This window comes from Lonchura striata, chromosome 6 (genome assembly GCF_046129695.1).
Source record: "Lonchura striata isolate bLonStr1 chromosome 6, bLonStr1.mat, whole genome shotgun sequence".
In the NCBI taxonomy this organism is placed as follows: domain Eukaryota; kingdom Metazoa; phylum Chordata; class Aves; order Passeriformes; family Estrildidae; genus Lonchura; species Lonchura striata.
In genome coordinates, this window is record NC_134608.1 from 7,025,490 (window position 1) to 7,045,662 (window position 20,173).

Here is a 20,173-nt window from a genome sequence, read left to right on the forward strand (position 1 = left end):
TTATTTCAATGCCTCTGTCTAGATCCCTGCTGAGATCCTGGCAAAGAGGAATTTGATTCATGGTTCCTTAAATGAAGCTGGAAACCATCTCATTGAAGTCAGCAAAGAGCAAGTTGGATCAAATATTGCCAAAGAGCTGAAGAAACTGAACAGGAGATGGGCAAAGTTCATGAAGAGGACACACTTTGTGAGTTACAAGTTACTATTACTCTTTGCCATGCAGCCTTCAAAGTCATCTTTTCTAGACTTACCAGCTTGCTAATCAGAGCTTGATCAATCTTTCAGTCAACTCAAGGTTGCCAGTTTTAAAGCTTGAGGAACAGAGAGTACACAGCAGCATCCCGTTCTTAATCTTTGTGACTCAGTTAAATTCTCATTATAACAGGATGGAAAATGTTCAAATTTTAAATTGAAATCTCAAAACTACTTATAAAAGGAAATCTTATTGCAGAATAAAGCTCTTAATTCAGTGCTAGGGGTGCAAGTAATCAATTTAGCCTCTGCTAAATTTTACAGTGTCTGTTTTAAGTGGTAGAAAGTAATTATTGCTACATAGATATTTCTAAGGTTGTGCAATTTTTCACCAGCTCATTTGGCAGGATTTTATGCTGCTGTAAATCCCTATACAACCTGCCTAATGTTACACATATTGCATTTCCTAGAATGCTTTCTCTAGAATGACATTTTCACTCTGCCTGGGAATATTAGAGCTCTTAATTTTCTGAGTTGAGCTTTTCATTGACATTTATTAAAGGTGCTGCTGTGACAGTAAACAGTGGCAAAATATTACTGCTAGATTTTTGAGGAGATGAGCTTAGTGAGAATGCAATAAAATCAAAGGAAGCAATCAAAGGGTAAGGGAAATCTGGAGTTTGTTAGAAAAACCCTTAATAAGAGCTGCTTCAAGGAAATATATTGAGGAATCAGAGCAGTAAGGTGCAAGAAGCCTGTCTGAGGTCTTAAGGACTCCCTGAGTTATTTTTGTGGCATTGCTTTGGACATTATAGCTATCATATATATTATATTTATTTTTTATATAAAATGCAGCCCAAATGCTTGAGCTCTGGCCTGTGACTGCCTGTACCATTGAATTGTCAGCACACTTCTGATCTTGATTTGACCAACACCAGCTGCTGTTATCTTGGACAATTCCCTGGTGTGGGCTGGGGGATGCTGCAGCCCATTCTCCATAGTATTGTGGTTGCTCATAAGGGAGGGGGACAAGGGGACAGGGTGTATGGCACAGGTTTTGCTGTCCTACTTGCCCTCAGGGCTGAGGAACTGAGCCTCATTTGGTTTATTTATCACTATGTTTGGCATTTATTTCTCCTTTGATCCCTGTTGAGTGCTAGAGCTGGGAAGTGCCCCAAGTGGTGACTGTGTTGGAGGAGGGCAGTGGGGAGATGATGGGAATGAACATCTTAACCTGCTCTTTGTTGATAGCTTGGAGAGGAGAGCACAAATGCTGCTGAGAAGACCACAGAGTTTCCAGGAAGCCTGGAGAAAGTTGAAGAGCTCCTTGGAGGGGTGGACAGCTGGGCAGCAGAGATGGGACATGTGCTTAGCAAGATCAGTCACGAGGAGCCTGTGGAACCTGAGATGGAGGAACATTTGCAGGTGAAAATGCAGCTTAAAATACTTGTTCCTCAGATTCTCATCTTGCAGCATGGATTTGTGGCTGGGATAAAATGAGACATCATCAGGGAAGTGGATCTTAGTGTGGATTTTGTGCTGTAATACTTGTAAAAAGTTAAGACACTGCTTGTGCCTTGTTACTTCTGAGGATCACTGCCAGATGAGCTGCGAGTCCTCCACCATCAGTGTGTCCAGATGACCAGCAGGTGCCAATGAAATGCTGTTGGTACCACTGATTAGCAGCTTGTTCTTGAGTGATATTAATTACTCCTGTCAGCCCTTAGAGCAGACCAGACCTCTGCAAGTTGCCAATTTGATTAGTTGCCCTGGTCATACAGGAGGTCTTTGATCATCTACCCTCCAATGTAGGGAGGAGGTTTGAGGCACCTTGGCTATATTCAAGGCTGAAATTCCATCAAAAGCTGGGAGACTTGAAGTATTTTCAGCAGCACGTGGGGTAATTCGGGAATCTCATTTTACAGGCAGTTGTTAGAAATATTCTCAAAGAGCACAAATTAATTTCTAACAAGAAACTCCACTAGTCACTATGATTTCCCATGTCTCTCTGCCTGGGATTACCCCCAGCTCCCAGCAGATGGCAGGTGAAAATCTGTGTATATAACTCTGCAGCTTCAATACAAAGTTTGATTTATTTTCTTCACCTGCCAGTGAAGGTAAGAGAGAATAAAGATGCCAGGTTTTGCACTGAAAAAGTTGAAGCACTGTCTTAATGTTGCCTTTACTACATCTGCAACAGGGCTTGTACAACCTAATGGCATGAAAGTGACCACCAGGAGGTTTCATTGACACTCCTATGTGTAACTGTTGTAAATAAACAGAAATGTTCTTTATTTAATTTAATCTATATGCAGTAACTGTGTACCAGAATCAGTGTTAGTTTTCTCTTGCTTTGTGCCTTCTTGCAGAGTGTTTAGCTGTTGCATATAGGTAATAACTTAAAAAAGAAAAGCTCTGTAAAAATATAGTTTAAGCACTTGGTCCTGGTTTAGAGCAAATTTGGGAGAAACTACTACTCTAGCTGAGCTAGCAGCTAGCTTCTGAGTTCCCATGTGAAAAAAACATAAAAATTAGAATCAGTTAAGACAATAATCTATTCTGGTAAGAGAACTGTTCACACCTACAAAAACAAAGAGTCTATCCCATGAGAATCCATGAAGAAAATATGTAAATTAACCAAAATTAGAGAAGTTTCATAAACATACACCCTAGCCATTTACCAACCAATAAACTGAATAGCAGTATATTGTTAAGCAATTATATTGAACACACTGCTTTCTGATATTCCTATGAAAATATGAACTATACAATAAAAATTCAGCTTTTCTCTAGGGACAATCAAAAGTCCTGTCCCTTTTTACTGCAACATTTACCTGACAGGTTTGGGAATGTGAGAGATGAAAAGATACAGTTGATCTTTTTGTAATGATGAGCAAATGTTTGTAAAACAAACCTCCTATTTCAGTGTGACTCTAGTTTGTTAAAAAAACATGAAATATCAAAGGACGCCCTAAAATGCAGCCTCCAAACATGTGGCTGGCATTGTATCTCCATGTCTGGGGACAGGAGAGATCAAGTTGCTCGTTAGCAGCAGTACAGTAGGTCAAGATCCAGAATAAAGCTCTGATTATGATTAGGAGAATGCTAATTGACAACTTCAGGCAGGAGAAATGTGTTGAATATTCATAGATAGAAACAGCTCTAATAACGACTTTTCATGATAAATATTCAAACGTGTCACACTGCTCCTGCATGCAGAGCACCCAGCTGCTTTCCTGCCTTGCAGTACTGGATGCTGCAAGGAAATCTGAGCCTTGGTGTGTGCTCTCTTTTGGATGACTTCATGATCAGATGCTGCATATCCAAATGTGTGGTTTCGTTTGGGAAGCTGTTTGGATGAGAGCACATTTTAAAAAAACATTTAATTGGCTCTGTGGCAAGGACATGGGAGGTGTTGCACTGACAGAAAGAAATTGCTTCAGCAAACACAATCCCCTGTGGATGGCAGCAGATTTCTTTCTCTCCACACAGAGATTTTACAGTGCAGTACACTGACCATAACTGGAATGTAAGGTTCTCCTTTACCAAGTATCAGCCATCCATGATCAAGGCTGGCTTTTTTACTCAGTTTGTTTAAACAAAAATACAAATGAACACTTGTAAAGGCTTCTAATGCTTTTTGTTCAAACCAGAGTTGGGCTGCAAGAGGATCCTCGTGCCTAGACCAAGTTGTGGCAGCAGAAGAGATATTGCAATCTCTGAGGCAGAATGTTTCAAGTCAGGTGTTTCAGCAGCATTCTCACACCACTGAGCTGGAGGCACGAATTAAAGAAGCCAGAGACAAAGTAGAGGTAATTTTTAATAAACACACAGATATCTTTAATTTTAGCATTGTGGAATGTGGAGGACTCTTTGTCTGTCATATAAAATAGAAAAAGTTTTATACTATTGGAATCAGTCTCCCAGACTGTTGTCAGGGCAAAATCTAGAACATTTCCAAGATCAGTATCTCAACTTGAAAAACTTGAGTGATGTTATGAAGCAATAACTTTGTCTAATTACTGACACTCAGGTGTGTTCTGAAAAGTCTCTTTCTTCCAAGGCTGTCATGGGTGACCTGAACAACATCTTGTCCAAATTTGAGAAAAGACCCTCAGAGAAGGAGGCTTTGCTCAATTTTGAAGAATCGCAGAAAGAGCTGGAGGCCTCCATTTCGAAGGCTGTGCAACTTGTCAGTCAAAAATTAGGTCCTGAAGGATGTATTTCAAGATACGAGGTGGGTTTGTGTTCTGAACCAGCTGCATCTGAGTATTTCTGAGGGCTATGTGGTCTCTAAAAGTCTGAAGTAAGAAAAACACTGAGGTTTTTTTTTTGGTAGCTATTAATGCTTTGCTAACTTTTCTGATTCAGCACTTTATTAACTTGGCAGACAACTTGAATGAAGAAAAATAAATCTGTATGGCAGTTTATTCAGTGCCCTGTCCTAAATTACTCCATCACTCCATCAGAACTCAAAATTTTCAGAACTACAGCCTTTTTTCTTTTTTCTTTTTTCTTTTTTCTTTTTTCTTTTTTCTTTTTTCTTTTTTCTTTTTTCTTTTTTCTTTTTTCTTTTTTCTTTTTTCTTCTTTCTTCTTTCTTCTTTCTTCTTTCTTCTTTCTTCTTTCTTCTTTCTTCTTTCTTCTTTCTTCTTTCTTCTTTCTTTTTTCTTTTTTCTTTTTTCTTTTTTCTTTTTTCTTTTTTCTTTTTTCTTTTTTCTTTTTTCTTTTTTCTTTTTTCTTTTTTCTTTTTTCTTTTTTCTTTTTTCTTTTTTCTTTTTTCTTTTTTCTTTTTTCTTTTTTCTTTTTTCTTTTTTCTTTTTTCTTTTTTCTTTTTTCTTTCTTTTTTCTTTTTTCTTTTTTCCCTGATTAATAATTAAGCTTCCCATCAAGAATGACATGCCTGAATTCTTGGGGAATTTATTATAAATACTGAATCTCCTCTTTTTCCCAGAGGGTAGTTGGTAAATCAAATGTCCTATCTCAAAATGTGCATCTCCTAAAGGGGTGTCAGAAATGGAAGTGTCCAAAATCTGTGTTGCCTGGTGTGGCAGAGAGAGGCTGGGTGCCCATGTGCCAGGAGGGTCACAGAGCTCATTCCAGGCCATCCCATGGTGCTGATGGAGACCTTTCACTGCTCACAGTCATGGGATACAGCCTCAGGTATTCCCTAGGGAAGAGGCAGAGTTCAGTGACCTTCATTCTTTGTCTTTGGTACCAAATTTTCCCCTAAAAGTTGTTACAAGAGCAGCACCTGCTTTTCTCCATAAAGCACCCACTGATACTGCAACCTTTTGCAGATGAACAGGGATGGAGAATGCCCTTGTAGCCACCCCCAGCAGAACCACACACCCCATGTATGTGCTGTGTACATTGATTTATTCACAGGTTTTACATGCTACCGATGTAATTTTGTTAGTTAAATAAGTTACATTCCATTCTGTTTGGTTTTCATTATGATGTCTTTTTTTGGTTGTTTTTTGTTTTTTTTTCAGGAAGCTTTTAATGCTCTGGACAATAAAGTTCTTGACAAGTTTTTGAGAGCAGCTGAACTGCTGAAAAATATTTCATCTGATCATGAGAAGCTGGTGGTGGAAGATGATGTTCGTAGGAGATGGGAGGTGAGATAAGGCAGGAATGAGACTCCACTGTCTGGTCTCATTAGACATCTTTGAAAGCCAGTATTTTCTTGGCACACTGTGTTCTGATTTTTTACTTGCTGTGTAACACTGTCTCACCATCTCATGGGAAACAACTTACTTTGTATTTTGCAGGCAGCTCGTCAGGAAATCGTATCCTATGTCCAGCTCATAGTAGAAAGGGAAAAAAAGAAATTTAATGCAACTTTTAAAAAAATCAATAAGCAGTTAGGCAAAGAGAAGAAACTCCTAAGTATGGATAAAACCAAAGGGCTCATCAAGGAGCATGAGGTACCTGATACACTCTTTTTCTGCCTCTCTTTGTGAATGCTTTGCTGTCCTTCTTCTCTTTTAGGTTCATTATCTGTGGAGCAGAGCCCTTGTGCTCTGTGTTATGTAAATACAGAGCAAGAAGCCAACAAAATTATTTCTTCACCTTCTTTGACTGTTTATTAATCTTCTTGCAGACTTTTAGAAGTAACCCCTTGTTAAATAGGTGGTATCCTTTTTCCATTTTTTCTCACAGATTTTTAGTGTATCTTGAATTCACCCTAGGAAGTATGATGATTGACAAGGAATATTTAAAAAATATTCTACTTTTTCTGTAGTCAGTAGGACACTTCTATCTGATATCAGGGTGAAGAAGACTTGAGACCAAAATTAAAAATTACAGAACATAATGAATTCCTAAATCAAGCGAGAGTCAGTGTAGTCCTGTGACTATCATTAGGAACATGATATTGCCAGAATCCTAATTTAACTTCTGGCTCTATTTTAGAAAGAACCAAGAGAAAATAAGTGTGTGATCCTTGGTTTGACAGCTTAGACTTTTAGGAACACTCAACCAAGAAGATAATGGAAATATAAAAAAATACATGAGAATAATTGTTTATCCTCATGTCTTAACAAGGGCTGTTATATTGTTTTTTCTTTGTTTAGGCCTTTTTTTCACACGAGGGCAGCATGAAGGAACTTAACAAGTCTTTGGAAGACCTTAAAACATTGGCAAGACTCTCAGAAGAAGCTGTCCCAGGGATACAGACACTCACTGCAGACTGTGAAAAAAGGCTGGAGAAGGTTCAGCAAATGGTGGCAGACACTTACACAGCACTGCTGGCTCGTCTTGGGAAAGGACAGTCCCCTCTGAAAGGGTGGGTGGCTGAGTCATGGAGTGTTTTTATAGAAATCATTTTTACACATAAATTTTGGGATACTCTAATGTGTTTTGGTAATGCATAGCTATGTACATTACTGTGGCCAGCTGTGCATTTAAACACTTAGTATTAAGTTTCATAAACTGTCAAGTACAACATTTGATTATCCTTCATCACAGCTGTGCTGTTTTAAACCTTGGGCTAGGATTTCTTTTTCCCCTTTATATTTAATATTTTGTTCTTGTAGGAGCTCCATTATGGCTTCTGAGAATGGAGAAGAGTCTGGTTCTTCTCAAGAAGTTGACAGCCTTATGGTACAGGAGGTAAGAAGCCCAGACTTACTGTTGGAAAACAGTGCTCTGTCAAAGGGAGGTCATTGCCAAGAGGAAAAAGTGTTTATTTCTCTTACTGTTTTTATTGTGATAAGACCTTGGGCCTCTGGTTAGAAATCAAAACCCCATTGTGCTTATGAATGTAGACTAAGTAAATATTAAAAATTAACATGCAAGCAGCAGCACTGGACATCCTGAGAAGACATGAGCCTCCAGCCTGGAATTATATTTTGCAAAAGAGTAATTTTCAGCTGAAAGGGTCATGTGGGAAGTTGTGCTCAAGTGAAAATCCCACGTAGTGTCCCAGTAATGTGAAGAATTTTCAGAGGACAGAGAGAGACCTAGTGAAGAGTTGGAGGCATTTGTCTGTATCTGTGAAAAGAATCAATGAGCTGGCTGCAAGCATTCCAGAATTTACTCTTTGGGCTTGTGATTGAATTAAACACTTCTTGAATTCATGAATGGCATCTCTTACCTCCTCTGGGACACATCAAGCAATCCCTTCTTTCAGGGGCTCACAGATGATTGTTGGGCTTTGCTGTGTATTACACAGGATGATGTGGAGGTCACTGTCACCCTTTTTATTTTTACTCAGACCTCAAGACCTGCTGCAGATACAGTTTTGGAACCAGATGTGAATCATCACAATGGGGAAAGCTGTGCAGACAAGTTGGAGGAGGATGGTGATCCAGCAATACCAGCTTTGTTAGAGAGGTAATTTTTAAAGAAAAAAAAAATGCATGGTTGTTAAGGTGTGCTAGACAAATTACCTCACAAATCAATTGAGTGTACCAAACACATTTGCTATGCAGAACTCTGTTCTTTTTTCTGCTACAGTTTACTGAATATTGATCTGTAATTTATAAGGAAGCACTCCAGTAACTAATTGTTTCAAGCATTAGGATTTTGTAGCAAGAACATTTTTATCTATGAATATTTTACTTCTTTTCATGGGCTAGGAAAGTCTGCATCTGCCTTGCTAATAACCTCAAATACTGCAAAATAAAGAAATGTGTCAAGTTTATTAGAGAACTGACATTTTTACATTTGTTAAACTGAATTTCAAGAATGCAGGCTGGCATTTAGATTTGAAGATTAGCCATATGAGCAATCTCTTCAATATGTTGCTCATTTATGCATTATTCATTCATTTTGGACTTAAATAAAATATGTATTTGCAATAATCTGTGCTTATTTTTATGGTACTCTGGTTAATGAGTCCCATACCCTGAGATGTTCCATTTAATTAAAAGTAATATTCTCTCTGAAAGTGTTTGCATCTTTCCTTAGCTTTAACAAACAAAGAAGTAACCTGGAGGAACTTCTACAACTCTGCAGAGATAAAGTAGCATCTGACTTTACTGATGAAATAAAAGGCACTTCATGCCTTAACTTTAAAGTGACTGAACTAGAGGCAAGTATTCATCTTTTACAAATATACCTGGTGCCTAAATTGTTATTTTTTCACATAGAGCACTCATTTCTCTGTTACATACAGCATCCTTGCAACCATATGTGTTAGAAGATGGGAAATCAAGGATTTAGGATTCAACAAAACTGCATTGCTGCCTAGCAGTGGAGCTTTGCAGGTGTTACTGAAAGAAGAAATTGGTGGCTCTGGGTTTGTTGTCTGCATGCTGAAATAGGTGTAATGGGGAAAAAAAAACTGCAGAAAGGAGCTTTTTGTTTGTCATCAGAGTTGAAACACCAAGTGGTGTTTGTGCAGAATGAAACTGTTCCAGGATATGTAACTTGGTTAAGTTTGTGAGATTTTTAATGCGACAACAAAAGGCAGAGTTGATGTTGAAAAGTTTATTACTGCAATTTTTCACAGCCTTTCTTGAAAGGACTACAAAGCCATATCAAAAATCTCAGAACTTGTTCAGTTCTACATTTGTTTTTCTTCTGAACATAGCTAGGTGGAGATATTTTCATTCTTTTAATGAATGCCTGGCCCATTCTTTATTGACCCTTTTACAAAATATAGCCAAGGCATGTATCTGACATGGAAATTGTCACCATAAAAAGTTGCTGGAAATTTGCATGCAGCTAAAAATTGGATCTTGAAGGGGGGAAAAGGCAATAGTATTCTTAGTTTCAGATGATGTTCTTGTAGGGACTCATGTGACTGTAGTTTTGTGAAGCGTGCACTGAGAAATACAGGATCATATTAATGCATTAGAACTGCTTGTCTTCTAGGCAATGATAGACCTTGAAATCAGTTCTGGTTGGAAACAACTGGAAAACATCTCATCTACCTTAGAAAATCTTGTATCTGAAGTGCAGCAGGCTGCTCTCTCTGAGGCAAGAAACAAGCTACAAAGCAAGTGGAAAGAACTTCAGGATATTATAAGTATCAGGTATAAAGCAACACTTTATGGTATTAGCTGAGGAATTGTAAACTAGTTATGTGTGTTGTGAAGGGAATAATGTGTGTTGCAGAAAATAGCTCCACATTTTTAACATTTTCTTCATTGCAAAAAATTAGACTGTTCTTAATTTTGCTTTTTTCATATACACATGGAAGATAGTGTGAGTCTCCCCAAGAAGAGCAGAGACAGATCTTTCTGACATAACTGTACAATAGTCCCATTTATTGCTGTTATTTCCTTTCATCTTTTGGTTAAATTCACAATGATTCACATTGCTTTTCTCATTCATCAGAGAAAAACTCATCTGACCTCAGGAGGGGGAGGATTAGATCTGTTAGACAGTTACATTATTTTTGTGGCTTTTTGTGCTCAAAAATATTGAGTGTCTTTTCTTGCTTGCTTTCCCAGTTCATGTTTTGTTACCTTTCTTGCAGAGTGAACTCTTTAAGGGCTGCTGTAGAAATTGTTTGTGAAACAGAAAGCAAATCCATCTTTGTCTGTCGATTAGTAGATGAATGGCTGAAGAAAAAGTACATCCACCAGTTTAGTCTGATGGACAGTGACCTTCCTGACAGTGAGCTGAAGGTAAGGAAAGATGCAGAGACCACACCCTAGCAAGGATAGATTTTAATATCTATAAAATAGAGAACTTCATGGGATTTTCACTCAGGAAGTTGGGGCTGCTGACAAGACTTCCCAAACCTTCTAAAATCTGTAATGGCATTTTAGTCCCTGTGTTATAAAAATTATTGGTCCTGTGGAGTAAGCTAGGGACCCTCAGTAGGTTCTGCTGTAAAAGCCATTGTTGTGAACATTTCACTGTAGGTTAGGATCCTTTTTTGATGTAGATTTGTGGTGTTCCCACCTGGCCTTATATCATTTTGTGGAGTCATGCATGTAATGTACTGTTAATTTATGAGCTCAGCCAAACTACCTTGTGTCACATCTGCTGCAGTATCTGAGCACAGCTCAGGATGGGTTTGGAAGCTCAGTGTGGGTGCAATAATTGTTCACCTGCTATCAATATCTGATTCTCAGGTCTTGGTCCATTGGGCAGGGTGAATTCTGTTTTATTCTTGGCTTACCCTCCAGGCTGGGCACACTGACAGCTACCCAGAGCTGAAAGTTTGCATTTGTCTGCCCTTGGCTCTCCAGTGAAGTAGGGTTTAGGTCTCTCAAGCTGTAGGGCAGACAGCATGTGTACTCTGTCTGACCAGTTTTGGCTGAAAGGGCCCAGAATTTTTGCCCAGCTCTCTGCACATCTGGGCTTTCACTGCCCTGACGTGCTGCTCTTTGAGGGCTGGAACCAGAGAGCCTGCAGGCTGCACCAGGAAATATTTAAATGCATGGAAGTCTGCTCCAAAAGTACAGCATGAAGAACTGAAAAGATGGCAGAGTAATAAACATCTCTGTGGCTGCCTGTGCTCTGGCTGATGTCCTGCTGTGAGATCCTGCTGCTTTCAGTCCCAGGACTATCATCATCTCTCTCTCCTTCTTGTCTGATTGCAGGAAGGAGTCTTGAGCTTTCTGTAGTGCTGATCAAATTCCCTATGTGTGGAATACCATTTAATTTGATTATTTTGTTCTTTTTCCTTCCCTCCACTGACATCCAGAACAGGTTTTCTGTCTTAACCACCCTGTCTAGAATACTTTCTTACTGCTATTATAATTTGTTTTTCAGTCATAGGTTTAGCTTGAATGCAGGATATATGTTTTCTTTAACTTGCTAACACTTTTGGTCATTCTCTAAATTTCAGATGCTGCAGAGATCCATATTAAGACAGGTTGAAGAGTGCAAACAATTGGAACACGACAGTTCAGCAGGGGATGAAGTTAATCCACTAGACCTGCAAGCTGCAAGAAAAGTTCTGATTAACTGTCAAAAACAGCTTGAAGAAATGGGCCATAAAATGCAGATTCGTGAGGCAGTCCTTAAAGATCTGGAAACTTTTATGGCCTCCCTGAGGAAGATCCAGTCTTCCATCAGTTGTCTCCCAAATCCCCCAGATCAACCTGAAATGCAGGGAAAAGCTCTGAGGGAGGCTGCACAAGAAGTTTCTCATATGGCAGAAGAGGCTAAATGTTTGGATGAACGCCTGAAGGGTGTTAATGTCTGTTTGGAAGATGCTGACTCTGGGAGAAAGACTTGGTGTGAACAACTTGTTCAGACTTTATCTAAAAAGCTAAATGCCATTTATGATACCCCAAGTGAGCAAGTGCCTACAGAAGAAAAAGACTTACACAGAACTTTTTCCAAAAAAAGCAGTGAACTTCTTAAAAACATTCAGGATCTACGTGACAGAATTAACAAACTAGGCTTGAAGGATCCAACAATTCCAGCTATTCAAAAAAGGTGAATTATTTTTTAAAGCTCTTTTAATTTCATAGTTTCAGTAGAGTCAGCTTGGGTCCCCTCTGCAGGAGAGCACTGAAATTTGAAGTATTTGAATATTGAAAAAAGCTGTGAGTTTATTTGTTCCATCACAGCTTAAAAAATGAAGACTTCTCTATTTTCTTTTTCTTTCAAACTCATATATGTATGTGTCTTTGAAGCAGCATTGAGGAGGAAAAAATAGGAGATGGGTTATTGTGATCTTAGTTTTCAGTAAGAAAACTGTCAGACAGGGAGATGGGCAATGATATACCTGATCTGAAACTCTGCAGTGTAAGATGGACAGACTGCACTTACCTTTCAATGCAAATTAATTTCACTGTGTTCATACAGACCCAACTACCTTCAGAATTTGGATTGTTTTCTCACAGTGTTGAGGTCAGCATAACTCATCTGAGGACCTGTGTTAGATTACATGAATTGAAGACTAAATTAGACTTTTTATGATGTCATTTAATACAATATGTGGAGCTCAGGATGAATTTCTAGGGAACTTAATAATTACATTGTGAACCAAATCAAAGGCTTGCTTTAATATAAGGCTGTATTTAATTTTTTTCCTAATAAAGGATAAAATCATTAACAGAATTGGAAAAGGAATTGGATTGTGCTGCTGCTGAAATGAAATCTATGCAAGAAATTGCTAATAAGCTCCCACAGATCAATGAGGAGAAAGCAGAGGAAGCAAATGAACAGTGCAGAGTTACAGAGAGGTTATGGGAGGATACAAAGCTCTTGCTTGCTGAATGGTAAGGAGGAAAATTCCATTTTCAAGTAGTATTGTTCAAGTAAGAAGTTTGCTTGTGAAATCAAAAAAAAAAAAAATAAAAACAACAACACCCTAGACTATACCTTAAAGGTACAGTGCAGACATAAACTATGATTAAACCAAGAATTGCACGTGGAAGTTTGCAGCCAAAGCTCATGAATTTTGCATATTTTTAAAACATCACAGTCTCATCATTTAGCAGGTATGCAATTGGATTTAATTAGCATCCAGAAGAAAAACCTGGCTGCTGCTGGGAATGCTGTGTCTTCTATATTTGCTGTGAATTTCCTGCCAGCACACTGAAAAAGAAAAGACAAACTGAAACAAATGGAAAAGGACAGCTGGGAAAACAGTCTCTTATGCAGAAATAAAGGGGGCTTGGTTTGATAACTCTGTGAGATTGGGGCTGGGGGAAGCTGTGGTTGATTGCCCAGGGCATCTGTGCTTCAAATATGGTTTTTGAAGATGCCCAGAGGCTTTGCATGGACTGACACAGTTCTGGTTAATTCTCATGGCTTGCACAGGTGGGAGTAACCTGTTCTCATACCCCGCTGAAGGATGGGCTGGTATCCACCCTCTCAGCTGCTGTGAGATCTGCTGCATGTGATATTTCAGTTTACTGGTGACTGAGCTCACCTCTCAGGTGGAGAGGATCATATGAACACAGCTGCTCATCACAGTTCAATGCAGAACAGAGGCATATGATGGTGAAGAGCATTTCTGATTCCAAAAACTAGATACCACACAGGTATCACACATTATTGCAGGATTTAACACTGGTTCAGTTCATCTTTCCTTTTCTCTCATTCAAACCTAGTTGTCAACCTTCCCACATCTGTGAATATAGGAGAAGAAAGCAGACAGGAGTTGAGGCTGCAGGTTTATGTTGAGGCTGCAGGTTTATCTTAGGCCATAAATAATGCATCTCTTTTTAATAGCCAGGAGCAGTGTGCAAGGGCTCTGGAGCTCCTGAAGCAGTATCAAAGCTGCAAAACGAGTCTGACCAGCATCATCCAGAAACAGGAGGTTGTGCTTTCCCAGCAAACTTCTTACATGGGGAAGGAGAATTTGAACAGACTAATAGCAAAGGTGAGTAACAAGAACTTAGTGGAAAGGAAAGAAAAGCCTTTCCTGGGAGCATTCAGATGCAGCCTTCAGGGCAGATGTTATGGCCTTTCTTTCACTTTGGCTTCCAAAATACAAGTAGGGATTCCATATTTTTGTTTTAAGTAGAATTAAGTTTTTTTTTTTTTTTTTTTTTTGTCATGAGTAATGAATTAGTCTTGTTAATGGAGAGGGATTAAAAAAACTAAAACAAACCCCGTGGAAGAGCTAGAATATAATATGAAGATGAGATTAAGTCCTATCCTTTTGCTCCAAGTTGTCTGTATCAGCAATTAAATATTTACAGTAGCTTTTACATTACTTGGTGAGCTACTCATACTGAATGAGCAGGTACTGCTCCATTTAGTTTAAAGTTTTCCACCTTTTCTGTCAGAAATGTGACAGCCAGCTTCTTGGCTAAAGGAGTGCAGCTACTGGAATAGTTGTCCATGGTGAGCAGCAGCATGGCCATCATGACCATTCTACTGCACAAGTTTCACATATCCTGGATTTTGTAACTGGTTGTTCAGATCCTATTTTTAGGCTTTCTGGTGAGGCATTGCCCATAGCATCCAGGAGTGTTTGCTCTCCTGGGCTAGTTAAATTTAAGAAGGAATGTAAGTGGTGTTTTTGTCAGTCAATGGGATGGTGTCTGCTTGTGCCAGCCCCCTTTAGCTGGGGCAGGGTCTCTTCTTGGTCCCACCAGTGAGGCTTGGGGCACTTTGTGTCACCTGGGCTCCTGCTGCAGGGGGACACTGCCTGCATATCCCAGCCCTGCTCGTATGGAGCCCCTCTCTGGGAGCAGCCCTCCCTCCTCACCCTGAGCCCTGCAATTCCCACTCCCAGAGCTGTGGTCTGAAGCTGCTGTGGCACAGTACAGCCATGTCCTTGAGTGCTGATGGTTTGTTATGTAGAATGCTACAAAATTATAGCAGGGCAAATCCTCTACTTTGCTCTGGTTTGTGAGAGCAGCTCTGCCATCCCTCCCATGAGCTCAGTGCCCGGTGGGGTCGGTATGGGAAGATGTAATTTCCCAGGATGTCTGTGGGAAATAAGGAGAGAGCTGTTAGCATCGAGGTGCCAAGCACTAGAGGTCAGTGTTTCTTTTCCAGGAAGCTTCCATGTTGTTTGTAAACACTGACATTCCAATTTAAACACAAAGAAGCAGCTTAGTGTTTAAATAGAAAGAAGGAGAAAGACATTTCAGTTTCTGGCAGTGACATATTTGACAGTGTCTGTGTTTAAGTTGGATTTAAGGGCTTTTTTTGTAAATAGTTCAAAACCTGGGGATCAGAATGCAGGTTATATTTTAGAGTTGTAATAGTATCTCAGACGATTATCACACACTTCGTTGTTTATCTCCAAAATCAAAGTTCTGTGTGTGGATGTACAGTCCCCTTGGATCTTGCACTTAAGACTTTAAAAGCAAATAGTGGTTTCAGCTCTCTTAGAAATAAATTATCCATATTCCCACTCAGCTGTTCTGCAGCCAATAACAGAATTGTATGGATTTCTAAGAGGGAAATATTCCTGTCAGCATGGCAGGGATATCACAACACAGGATGCATTCCTACTCTCATCGTATTGTATAAAATAGATTATTTTATGTAATGCTGTTGTTTTTCTAAGCAAAAAAAAAAAAAAACAACCAGCAAATCAGTCAAAAATATTTTGCTGAACAAGCAATCATAAGCAAATATGGTCACAAATATCAATGTGGTCTTTTTTACAGATTGAAGAGGCAAAAGAGGAATTTAATGATCACTCTGAAGATGTAGACAGAATAAATCAGATCTGCAAAAACCTGCAGTTCCAGCTGAATAAAATGAGAAGCTTTGAGGAGCCTCCGTTCGAGAATGAGGCTAACATTATTGTGGACAGATGGCTGGATGTATGTAAAAAGTAAATTATCAGGGTGGTCTTATCTGTTATGCATTGTAGTAATTGATTCTGACGCGGGTGTAATATTTCGAATAAATTGAGTGCAATATGGCAGAGATTCTTAAGAGATAAATCCAAGTGTTTACCAGATCAGAGCTTGCAGAATATCTATGGATGGAGCGTTTCTGATCTCTCAGGTAATATTGTCAATACTCTTTGGCAGTAAATAATTCTAGAAAATGCAGAAAAGGCAATATTTGTGCTTTCTGCATGAATCTGTAAGCTTCCATAACAACATCTACGGATTTAGACTTGGGAAATCTGGAAAATTACAGTGCTGGTGCTTTTGGTGGGAAATGTTCGCCACTGTCGATATAAGCACTGCATCAGTACTGAGATTAAATGGTATTTACTGGGAGTAGATAAACATTAATGAGCAAGGCTCCTTCCTAAACCTGCCTTAAAACTGGCAAGCTGCTGTTGTGATTGGTATGTTTGGTGACATGTGTGGCAGGGATTTAAGTATCTTCTCCATGACCAGTTCACTGTGAACACACGAGATTTTTTTTTTTTCCCTTTGCCCCTCTTGTTTTTCTGTGTGGTTTCAACTCTCTGTGATTTTCTTTTGCTGCTTTTGCTTTTGGAATATAACTCAACATTTTTTGAAATCTGTGTGTGTTTTCTGTCTTATCTAATGGTAGATCAATGAAAAGACCGAAAACTACTGTGATAATTTGGGAAGAGCTCAGGCTTTGTGGGACAAACTCCTGAGCTTATCTGGCACAATTGAAGCTTGGGCAAACGCAGAGCTCAAGAATGCAGAAGATCATTGCCTGACTGAGGAGGACCTCACTCAGTTGAAGGTAATTTAAATGGAATTTTTTTACCTTTCCTTTGTACTACAGTGATATGAGCTTTGATGCATGTTGCATAGAAATAGCAGCAGAGGAAGTTGGAATGTGCAGTTGTAGCTGCATGGATGGTTGCACTGAGGATGTTGCCTTTATTTGGGAATACAGCTCTTGGAAACCAATGCACAGATAGTGTATATGTGTAGTGAATGGTTTTCAATCAATGCAACACTGCAAATGCTGCACAAATGTGGAGCAAAGAGAAGGCCTGTAAGGCTGTAGGCTGGATTGCAGCAGTGCACAGAGGAAAAAGAGAAATGTGTATAGGCTAATGATTAGTTTTCCAGGTAGAAGTGGCCTGTCAGTGAAGATGCTGGAGCCTCTGGAGCAGCTGGGCAAAGCACAGCTCAAGGAGAGGTTTCAGAGGTGGTTTATTTTTCTCCCTTTTCCATTGTGTTCCTGACTGTAACTTTTTGCAGCCTCAACATAGAGTGGCTGCTGAGCATCTCCAGGAGCTGCACATGGGCAGGCAGCAGCAGAGCTTGGGCTGCCCATTCCCCTTTGGCACAGATTATAAGATTAATTCTTGGTATCATGGTGCAGCTGAGTGTAAAAACACATGCACTAGGTCTGTGCCATTGAAAGCTTCATGTACAGGGGTGAATATTTTAATTTCTAACTTCAGGGCCACAGTGGACCAGCTGTGCTGCTTCGTTGTGATCATAACCAATGTCTACTAAGCAAAAATAATTTCCTGCTTGAAATTGAGTGATTGAGACATAAATGCATTGCATATCATCTTGTTTGAAAAATTTGCAGGCAGCTTTTCCTCAGTGTTTACAAGCTACAAATGGCCTGGTTTTTATTATGGTTGTTTGCAGCTTTCCTCCTACTGTTAGCACTGCTCATTTGTTTTAGTTTGCAGAGAAGTGAAAAGTCAAGGTGCTCTTTGTGAATGGATCTTCGCTAAGAATCAGTGGCATATCCACTGTGCAGCAGTGGATATTTTGTCACATCGTTGTCTCTACCATTGTATTGTCAGAATTTCCCAGGAGTAGTTTGGGTCCCTGGAGGCCCCAGTAAAAATGCATCAGCTGGAAAATGCATTTTTAGGGCCATTTTGTTAACTGGAAACTGCTCATGTCCAGTGTGATGTGACCATGCCTCCAGTGGGACTCTTCTCCTCCTTAGAAAGGGCTGTGCTGGAGGTGGCTACAGTGAGGTATTCTGCTGCTTTCTTGCAAGAGATAAGTCTCAAAAGGGGAGGTAGAAGAGGGTTCAGAGACACAGAAACCATGTTCCTCTGAGCAATTATAAAGTGGAATAGAAGGAGAGAAAACTGAACCCAATGCATTAAAATTTTTATAAAACGATTCCAAGTGCAGAGGGCATCAGATTCATTTATCACTTTGTTATTACTCTTTTTTTGTTGATCCTGAAACATCTCTGCACTGATGTTAATTCCAAAAAGACCCCCAACTGTTGCAATGTATATCACATTACACAGAGTTAAAACCAAGAGTCCTTCGTGAGACTGGTGCATGTGTTTTCAGGGAGCCTGTCACGAAAGAGCAGAACAGTGAATTATTGGACTGTGTATTTAAGGATGATTTCTGTATGAAAAATGTGAGAGAAGTTCTGCTTTCCCCTGTATCCTATATGCAAATACAAACCCTTTTAAGGGCTGCAGCACAAGAATGGGTTTTGATGATTGCTTGTGCAGAGACTACAAAAGGAAGGCTTTGTCCTCAGGGAGCTTGGAATATCGATTTGGGAATATGAGACAATGTCATTATCCTGTTCATAAGTTGAAACAGGCATTTTACCTTCACATTACTGACTTGTTCCAAAGTGCATTCAAATGAGTGGAGGTCTTTTCATATGCAAGGGATTTACACTGAAAAAGTGCTTACAGCCTGTGTTGTATTTTATCACTTCCATACCAAAGCACGTGCCATCAGGACACTGATTCTTGACTTGAAGTCTTATGGCATCTGAGACTATCCCTTTTAGTAGAAGCAGCAAAACATAAATGCAAAATTAAAATTATTTTCCTGCAAATTCACTTGAAGCAAAATAATTAAGTTTCTTAAATATATGCTAGATTTGCATTAGCAGCTGCTTTGCCTGAGAAACAGGGTGTTTCTGACTCGAATACAAAAAATGCTTAATTGCAAAAATGAAAATAAGGAAGTGAGCAAATGGTGACACGTCTATATACCAAAATGCATAATCAGAATATTTTAATAGAATTTTCTAACATAAACACAGAAATTTAATTTGGAGGGAAAGCACAGTTACCAATGTGTTTTTTCCACCTTTAGGCATGCTTACGGGTCCAAGAGCAGAAACTCCAAAAATTCGACAGCACAGTGGCTGAGATAGAAGAACTTCTGAATAGTAATGAACCTCCATTGGAGCTACAGGTACAGAGAAGCTTTTACAGCTGATAAGCCAGTACTCCTTGCTATGGCCCTGCTTCTAGCATTGCCTTTGTCACAATCAGTTCCTGGTTTTACTTGTAGCTGCCCAAGGAGAGTTGGAGGCATTTTGTTGCCAGTGGGCAGTGGTATTTCATTTGTTGTATCTCTCAGTTAAAGGTTGATAGAGCCAAACCTGTCATTTTAAACACAAAGGTCTTTCTTACTTTTGTGCCTTTTTAGGCCCTAGGCCTGCCCAAAGAGGCTGATATCAGTGATATCTGGTGTTTAGCTGCTGGTCAACAACAGGGCACAATGGACCTCGTCACCCCTGTGGGAATCCCAGGAACTCAGCTTTACTGACTGTCCATTTCAAACTCTACCTTTGCTGAACAATGTAGCTTGGTAATGTGGAGTTTCTTGCACAGAGTGATGCTTTCCTTTGGGGTATCACAAGGAAAACTTCATCTTTCTGTGTTAGCTTCACACAGCAAAGAATAAATGCTCGTTTAAGACCGTGTTAGCTTCCCTTGCTCCTGAAGCAGTTTTGTAATCACCCTCTCACAGTGTCTGTCAGATGCACCTTGAGCTTGACCCTGTTCAGCTATTTCTGTGTTTATCCTCAGCAGGCAGTGAACTCTGAGGAGTTTCACTGGGTAAAGTGATCTAAGGAGCTTAGGGAAGGACTCAGCAGCCTTGTGATGTGCGTGCTGTGCTCTGAGTCCCTGGGGTGCTGTTCCCATGTGATCCCACCCAGCTGCTGCCTCATGCAGGTCAAGGCTGAGGTTCAGGACCTGTTGCTCTTCAGTGAATAGTCTTCAGCCAGAGCTCCCAGCCTCTCTGCTGGCCTTTTTTTGGGTCATTGTGGGGAATTTCCCCCAGTGGAATCACTGCAGGGGTGTGTGTTACAGAGAGAGCTGCAACCCTCTTTTTCGTGACAGCTGAAACTCCTTTAACTAGCTTAGAGTAGGCACTGGAGAGATTGAGGAATAAAATAAAACAGCACTAGTAAAACTGCTAATAAAAAGCTGAGATCACTCCTCCTCAGAAAAGCAATACTTCAGTGTT

General features: G+C 39.7%; 1 protein-coding gene across 3 annotated transcripts in view; it reads left to right on the forward strand.

The window, feature by feature from the left end:
• SYNE2 (spectrin repeat containing nuclear envelope protein 2) overlaps nt 1-20,173 on the forward strand; it is a 179,467-nt gene that overhangs the window by 45,253 nt on the left and 114,041 nt on the right. For all 3 annotated transcript variants that reach the window (XM_077783923.1, XM_077783922.1, XM_031504904.2), the window contains 18 exons: nt 23-187; nt 1,444-1,617; nt 3,846-4,004; nt 4,256-4,429; nt 5,687-5,812; nt 5,966-6,121; nt 6,770-6,981; nt 7,232-7,307; nt 7,912-8,030; nt 8,607-8,730; nt 9,516-9,676; nt 10,123-10,273; nt 11,446-12,041; nt 12,650-12,829; nt 13,788-13,938; nt 15,686-15,844; nt 16,536-16,697; nt 19,010-19,111. In XM_077783923.1, the coding sequence (XP_077640049.1) occupies nt 23-187; nt 1,444-1,617; nt 3,846-4,004; nt 4,256-4,429; nt 5,687-5,812; nt 5,966-6,121; nt 6,770-6,981; nt 7,232-7,307; nt 7,912-8,030; nt 8,607-8,730; nt 9,516-9,676; nt 10,123-10,273; nt 11,446-12,041; nt 12,650-12,829; nt 13,788-13,938; nt 15,686-15,844; nt 16,536-16,697; nt 19,010-19,111 (3,147 nt within the window). The remainder of the gene's footprint in view (nt 1-22; nt 188-1,443; nt 1,618-3,845; nt 4,005-4,255; nt 4,430-5,686; nt 5,813-5,965; nt 6,122-6,769; nt 6,982-7,231; nt 7,308-7,911; nt 8,031-8,606; nt 8,731-9,515; nt 9,677-10,122; nt 10,274-11,445; nt 12,042-12,649; nt 12,830-13,787; nt 13,939-15,685; nt 15,845-16,535; nt 16,698-19,009; nt 19,112-20,173) is intronic.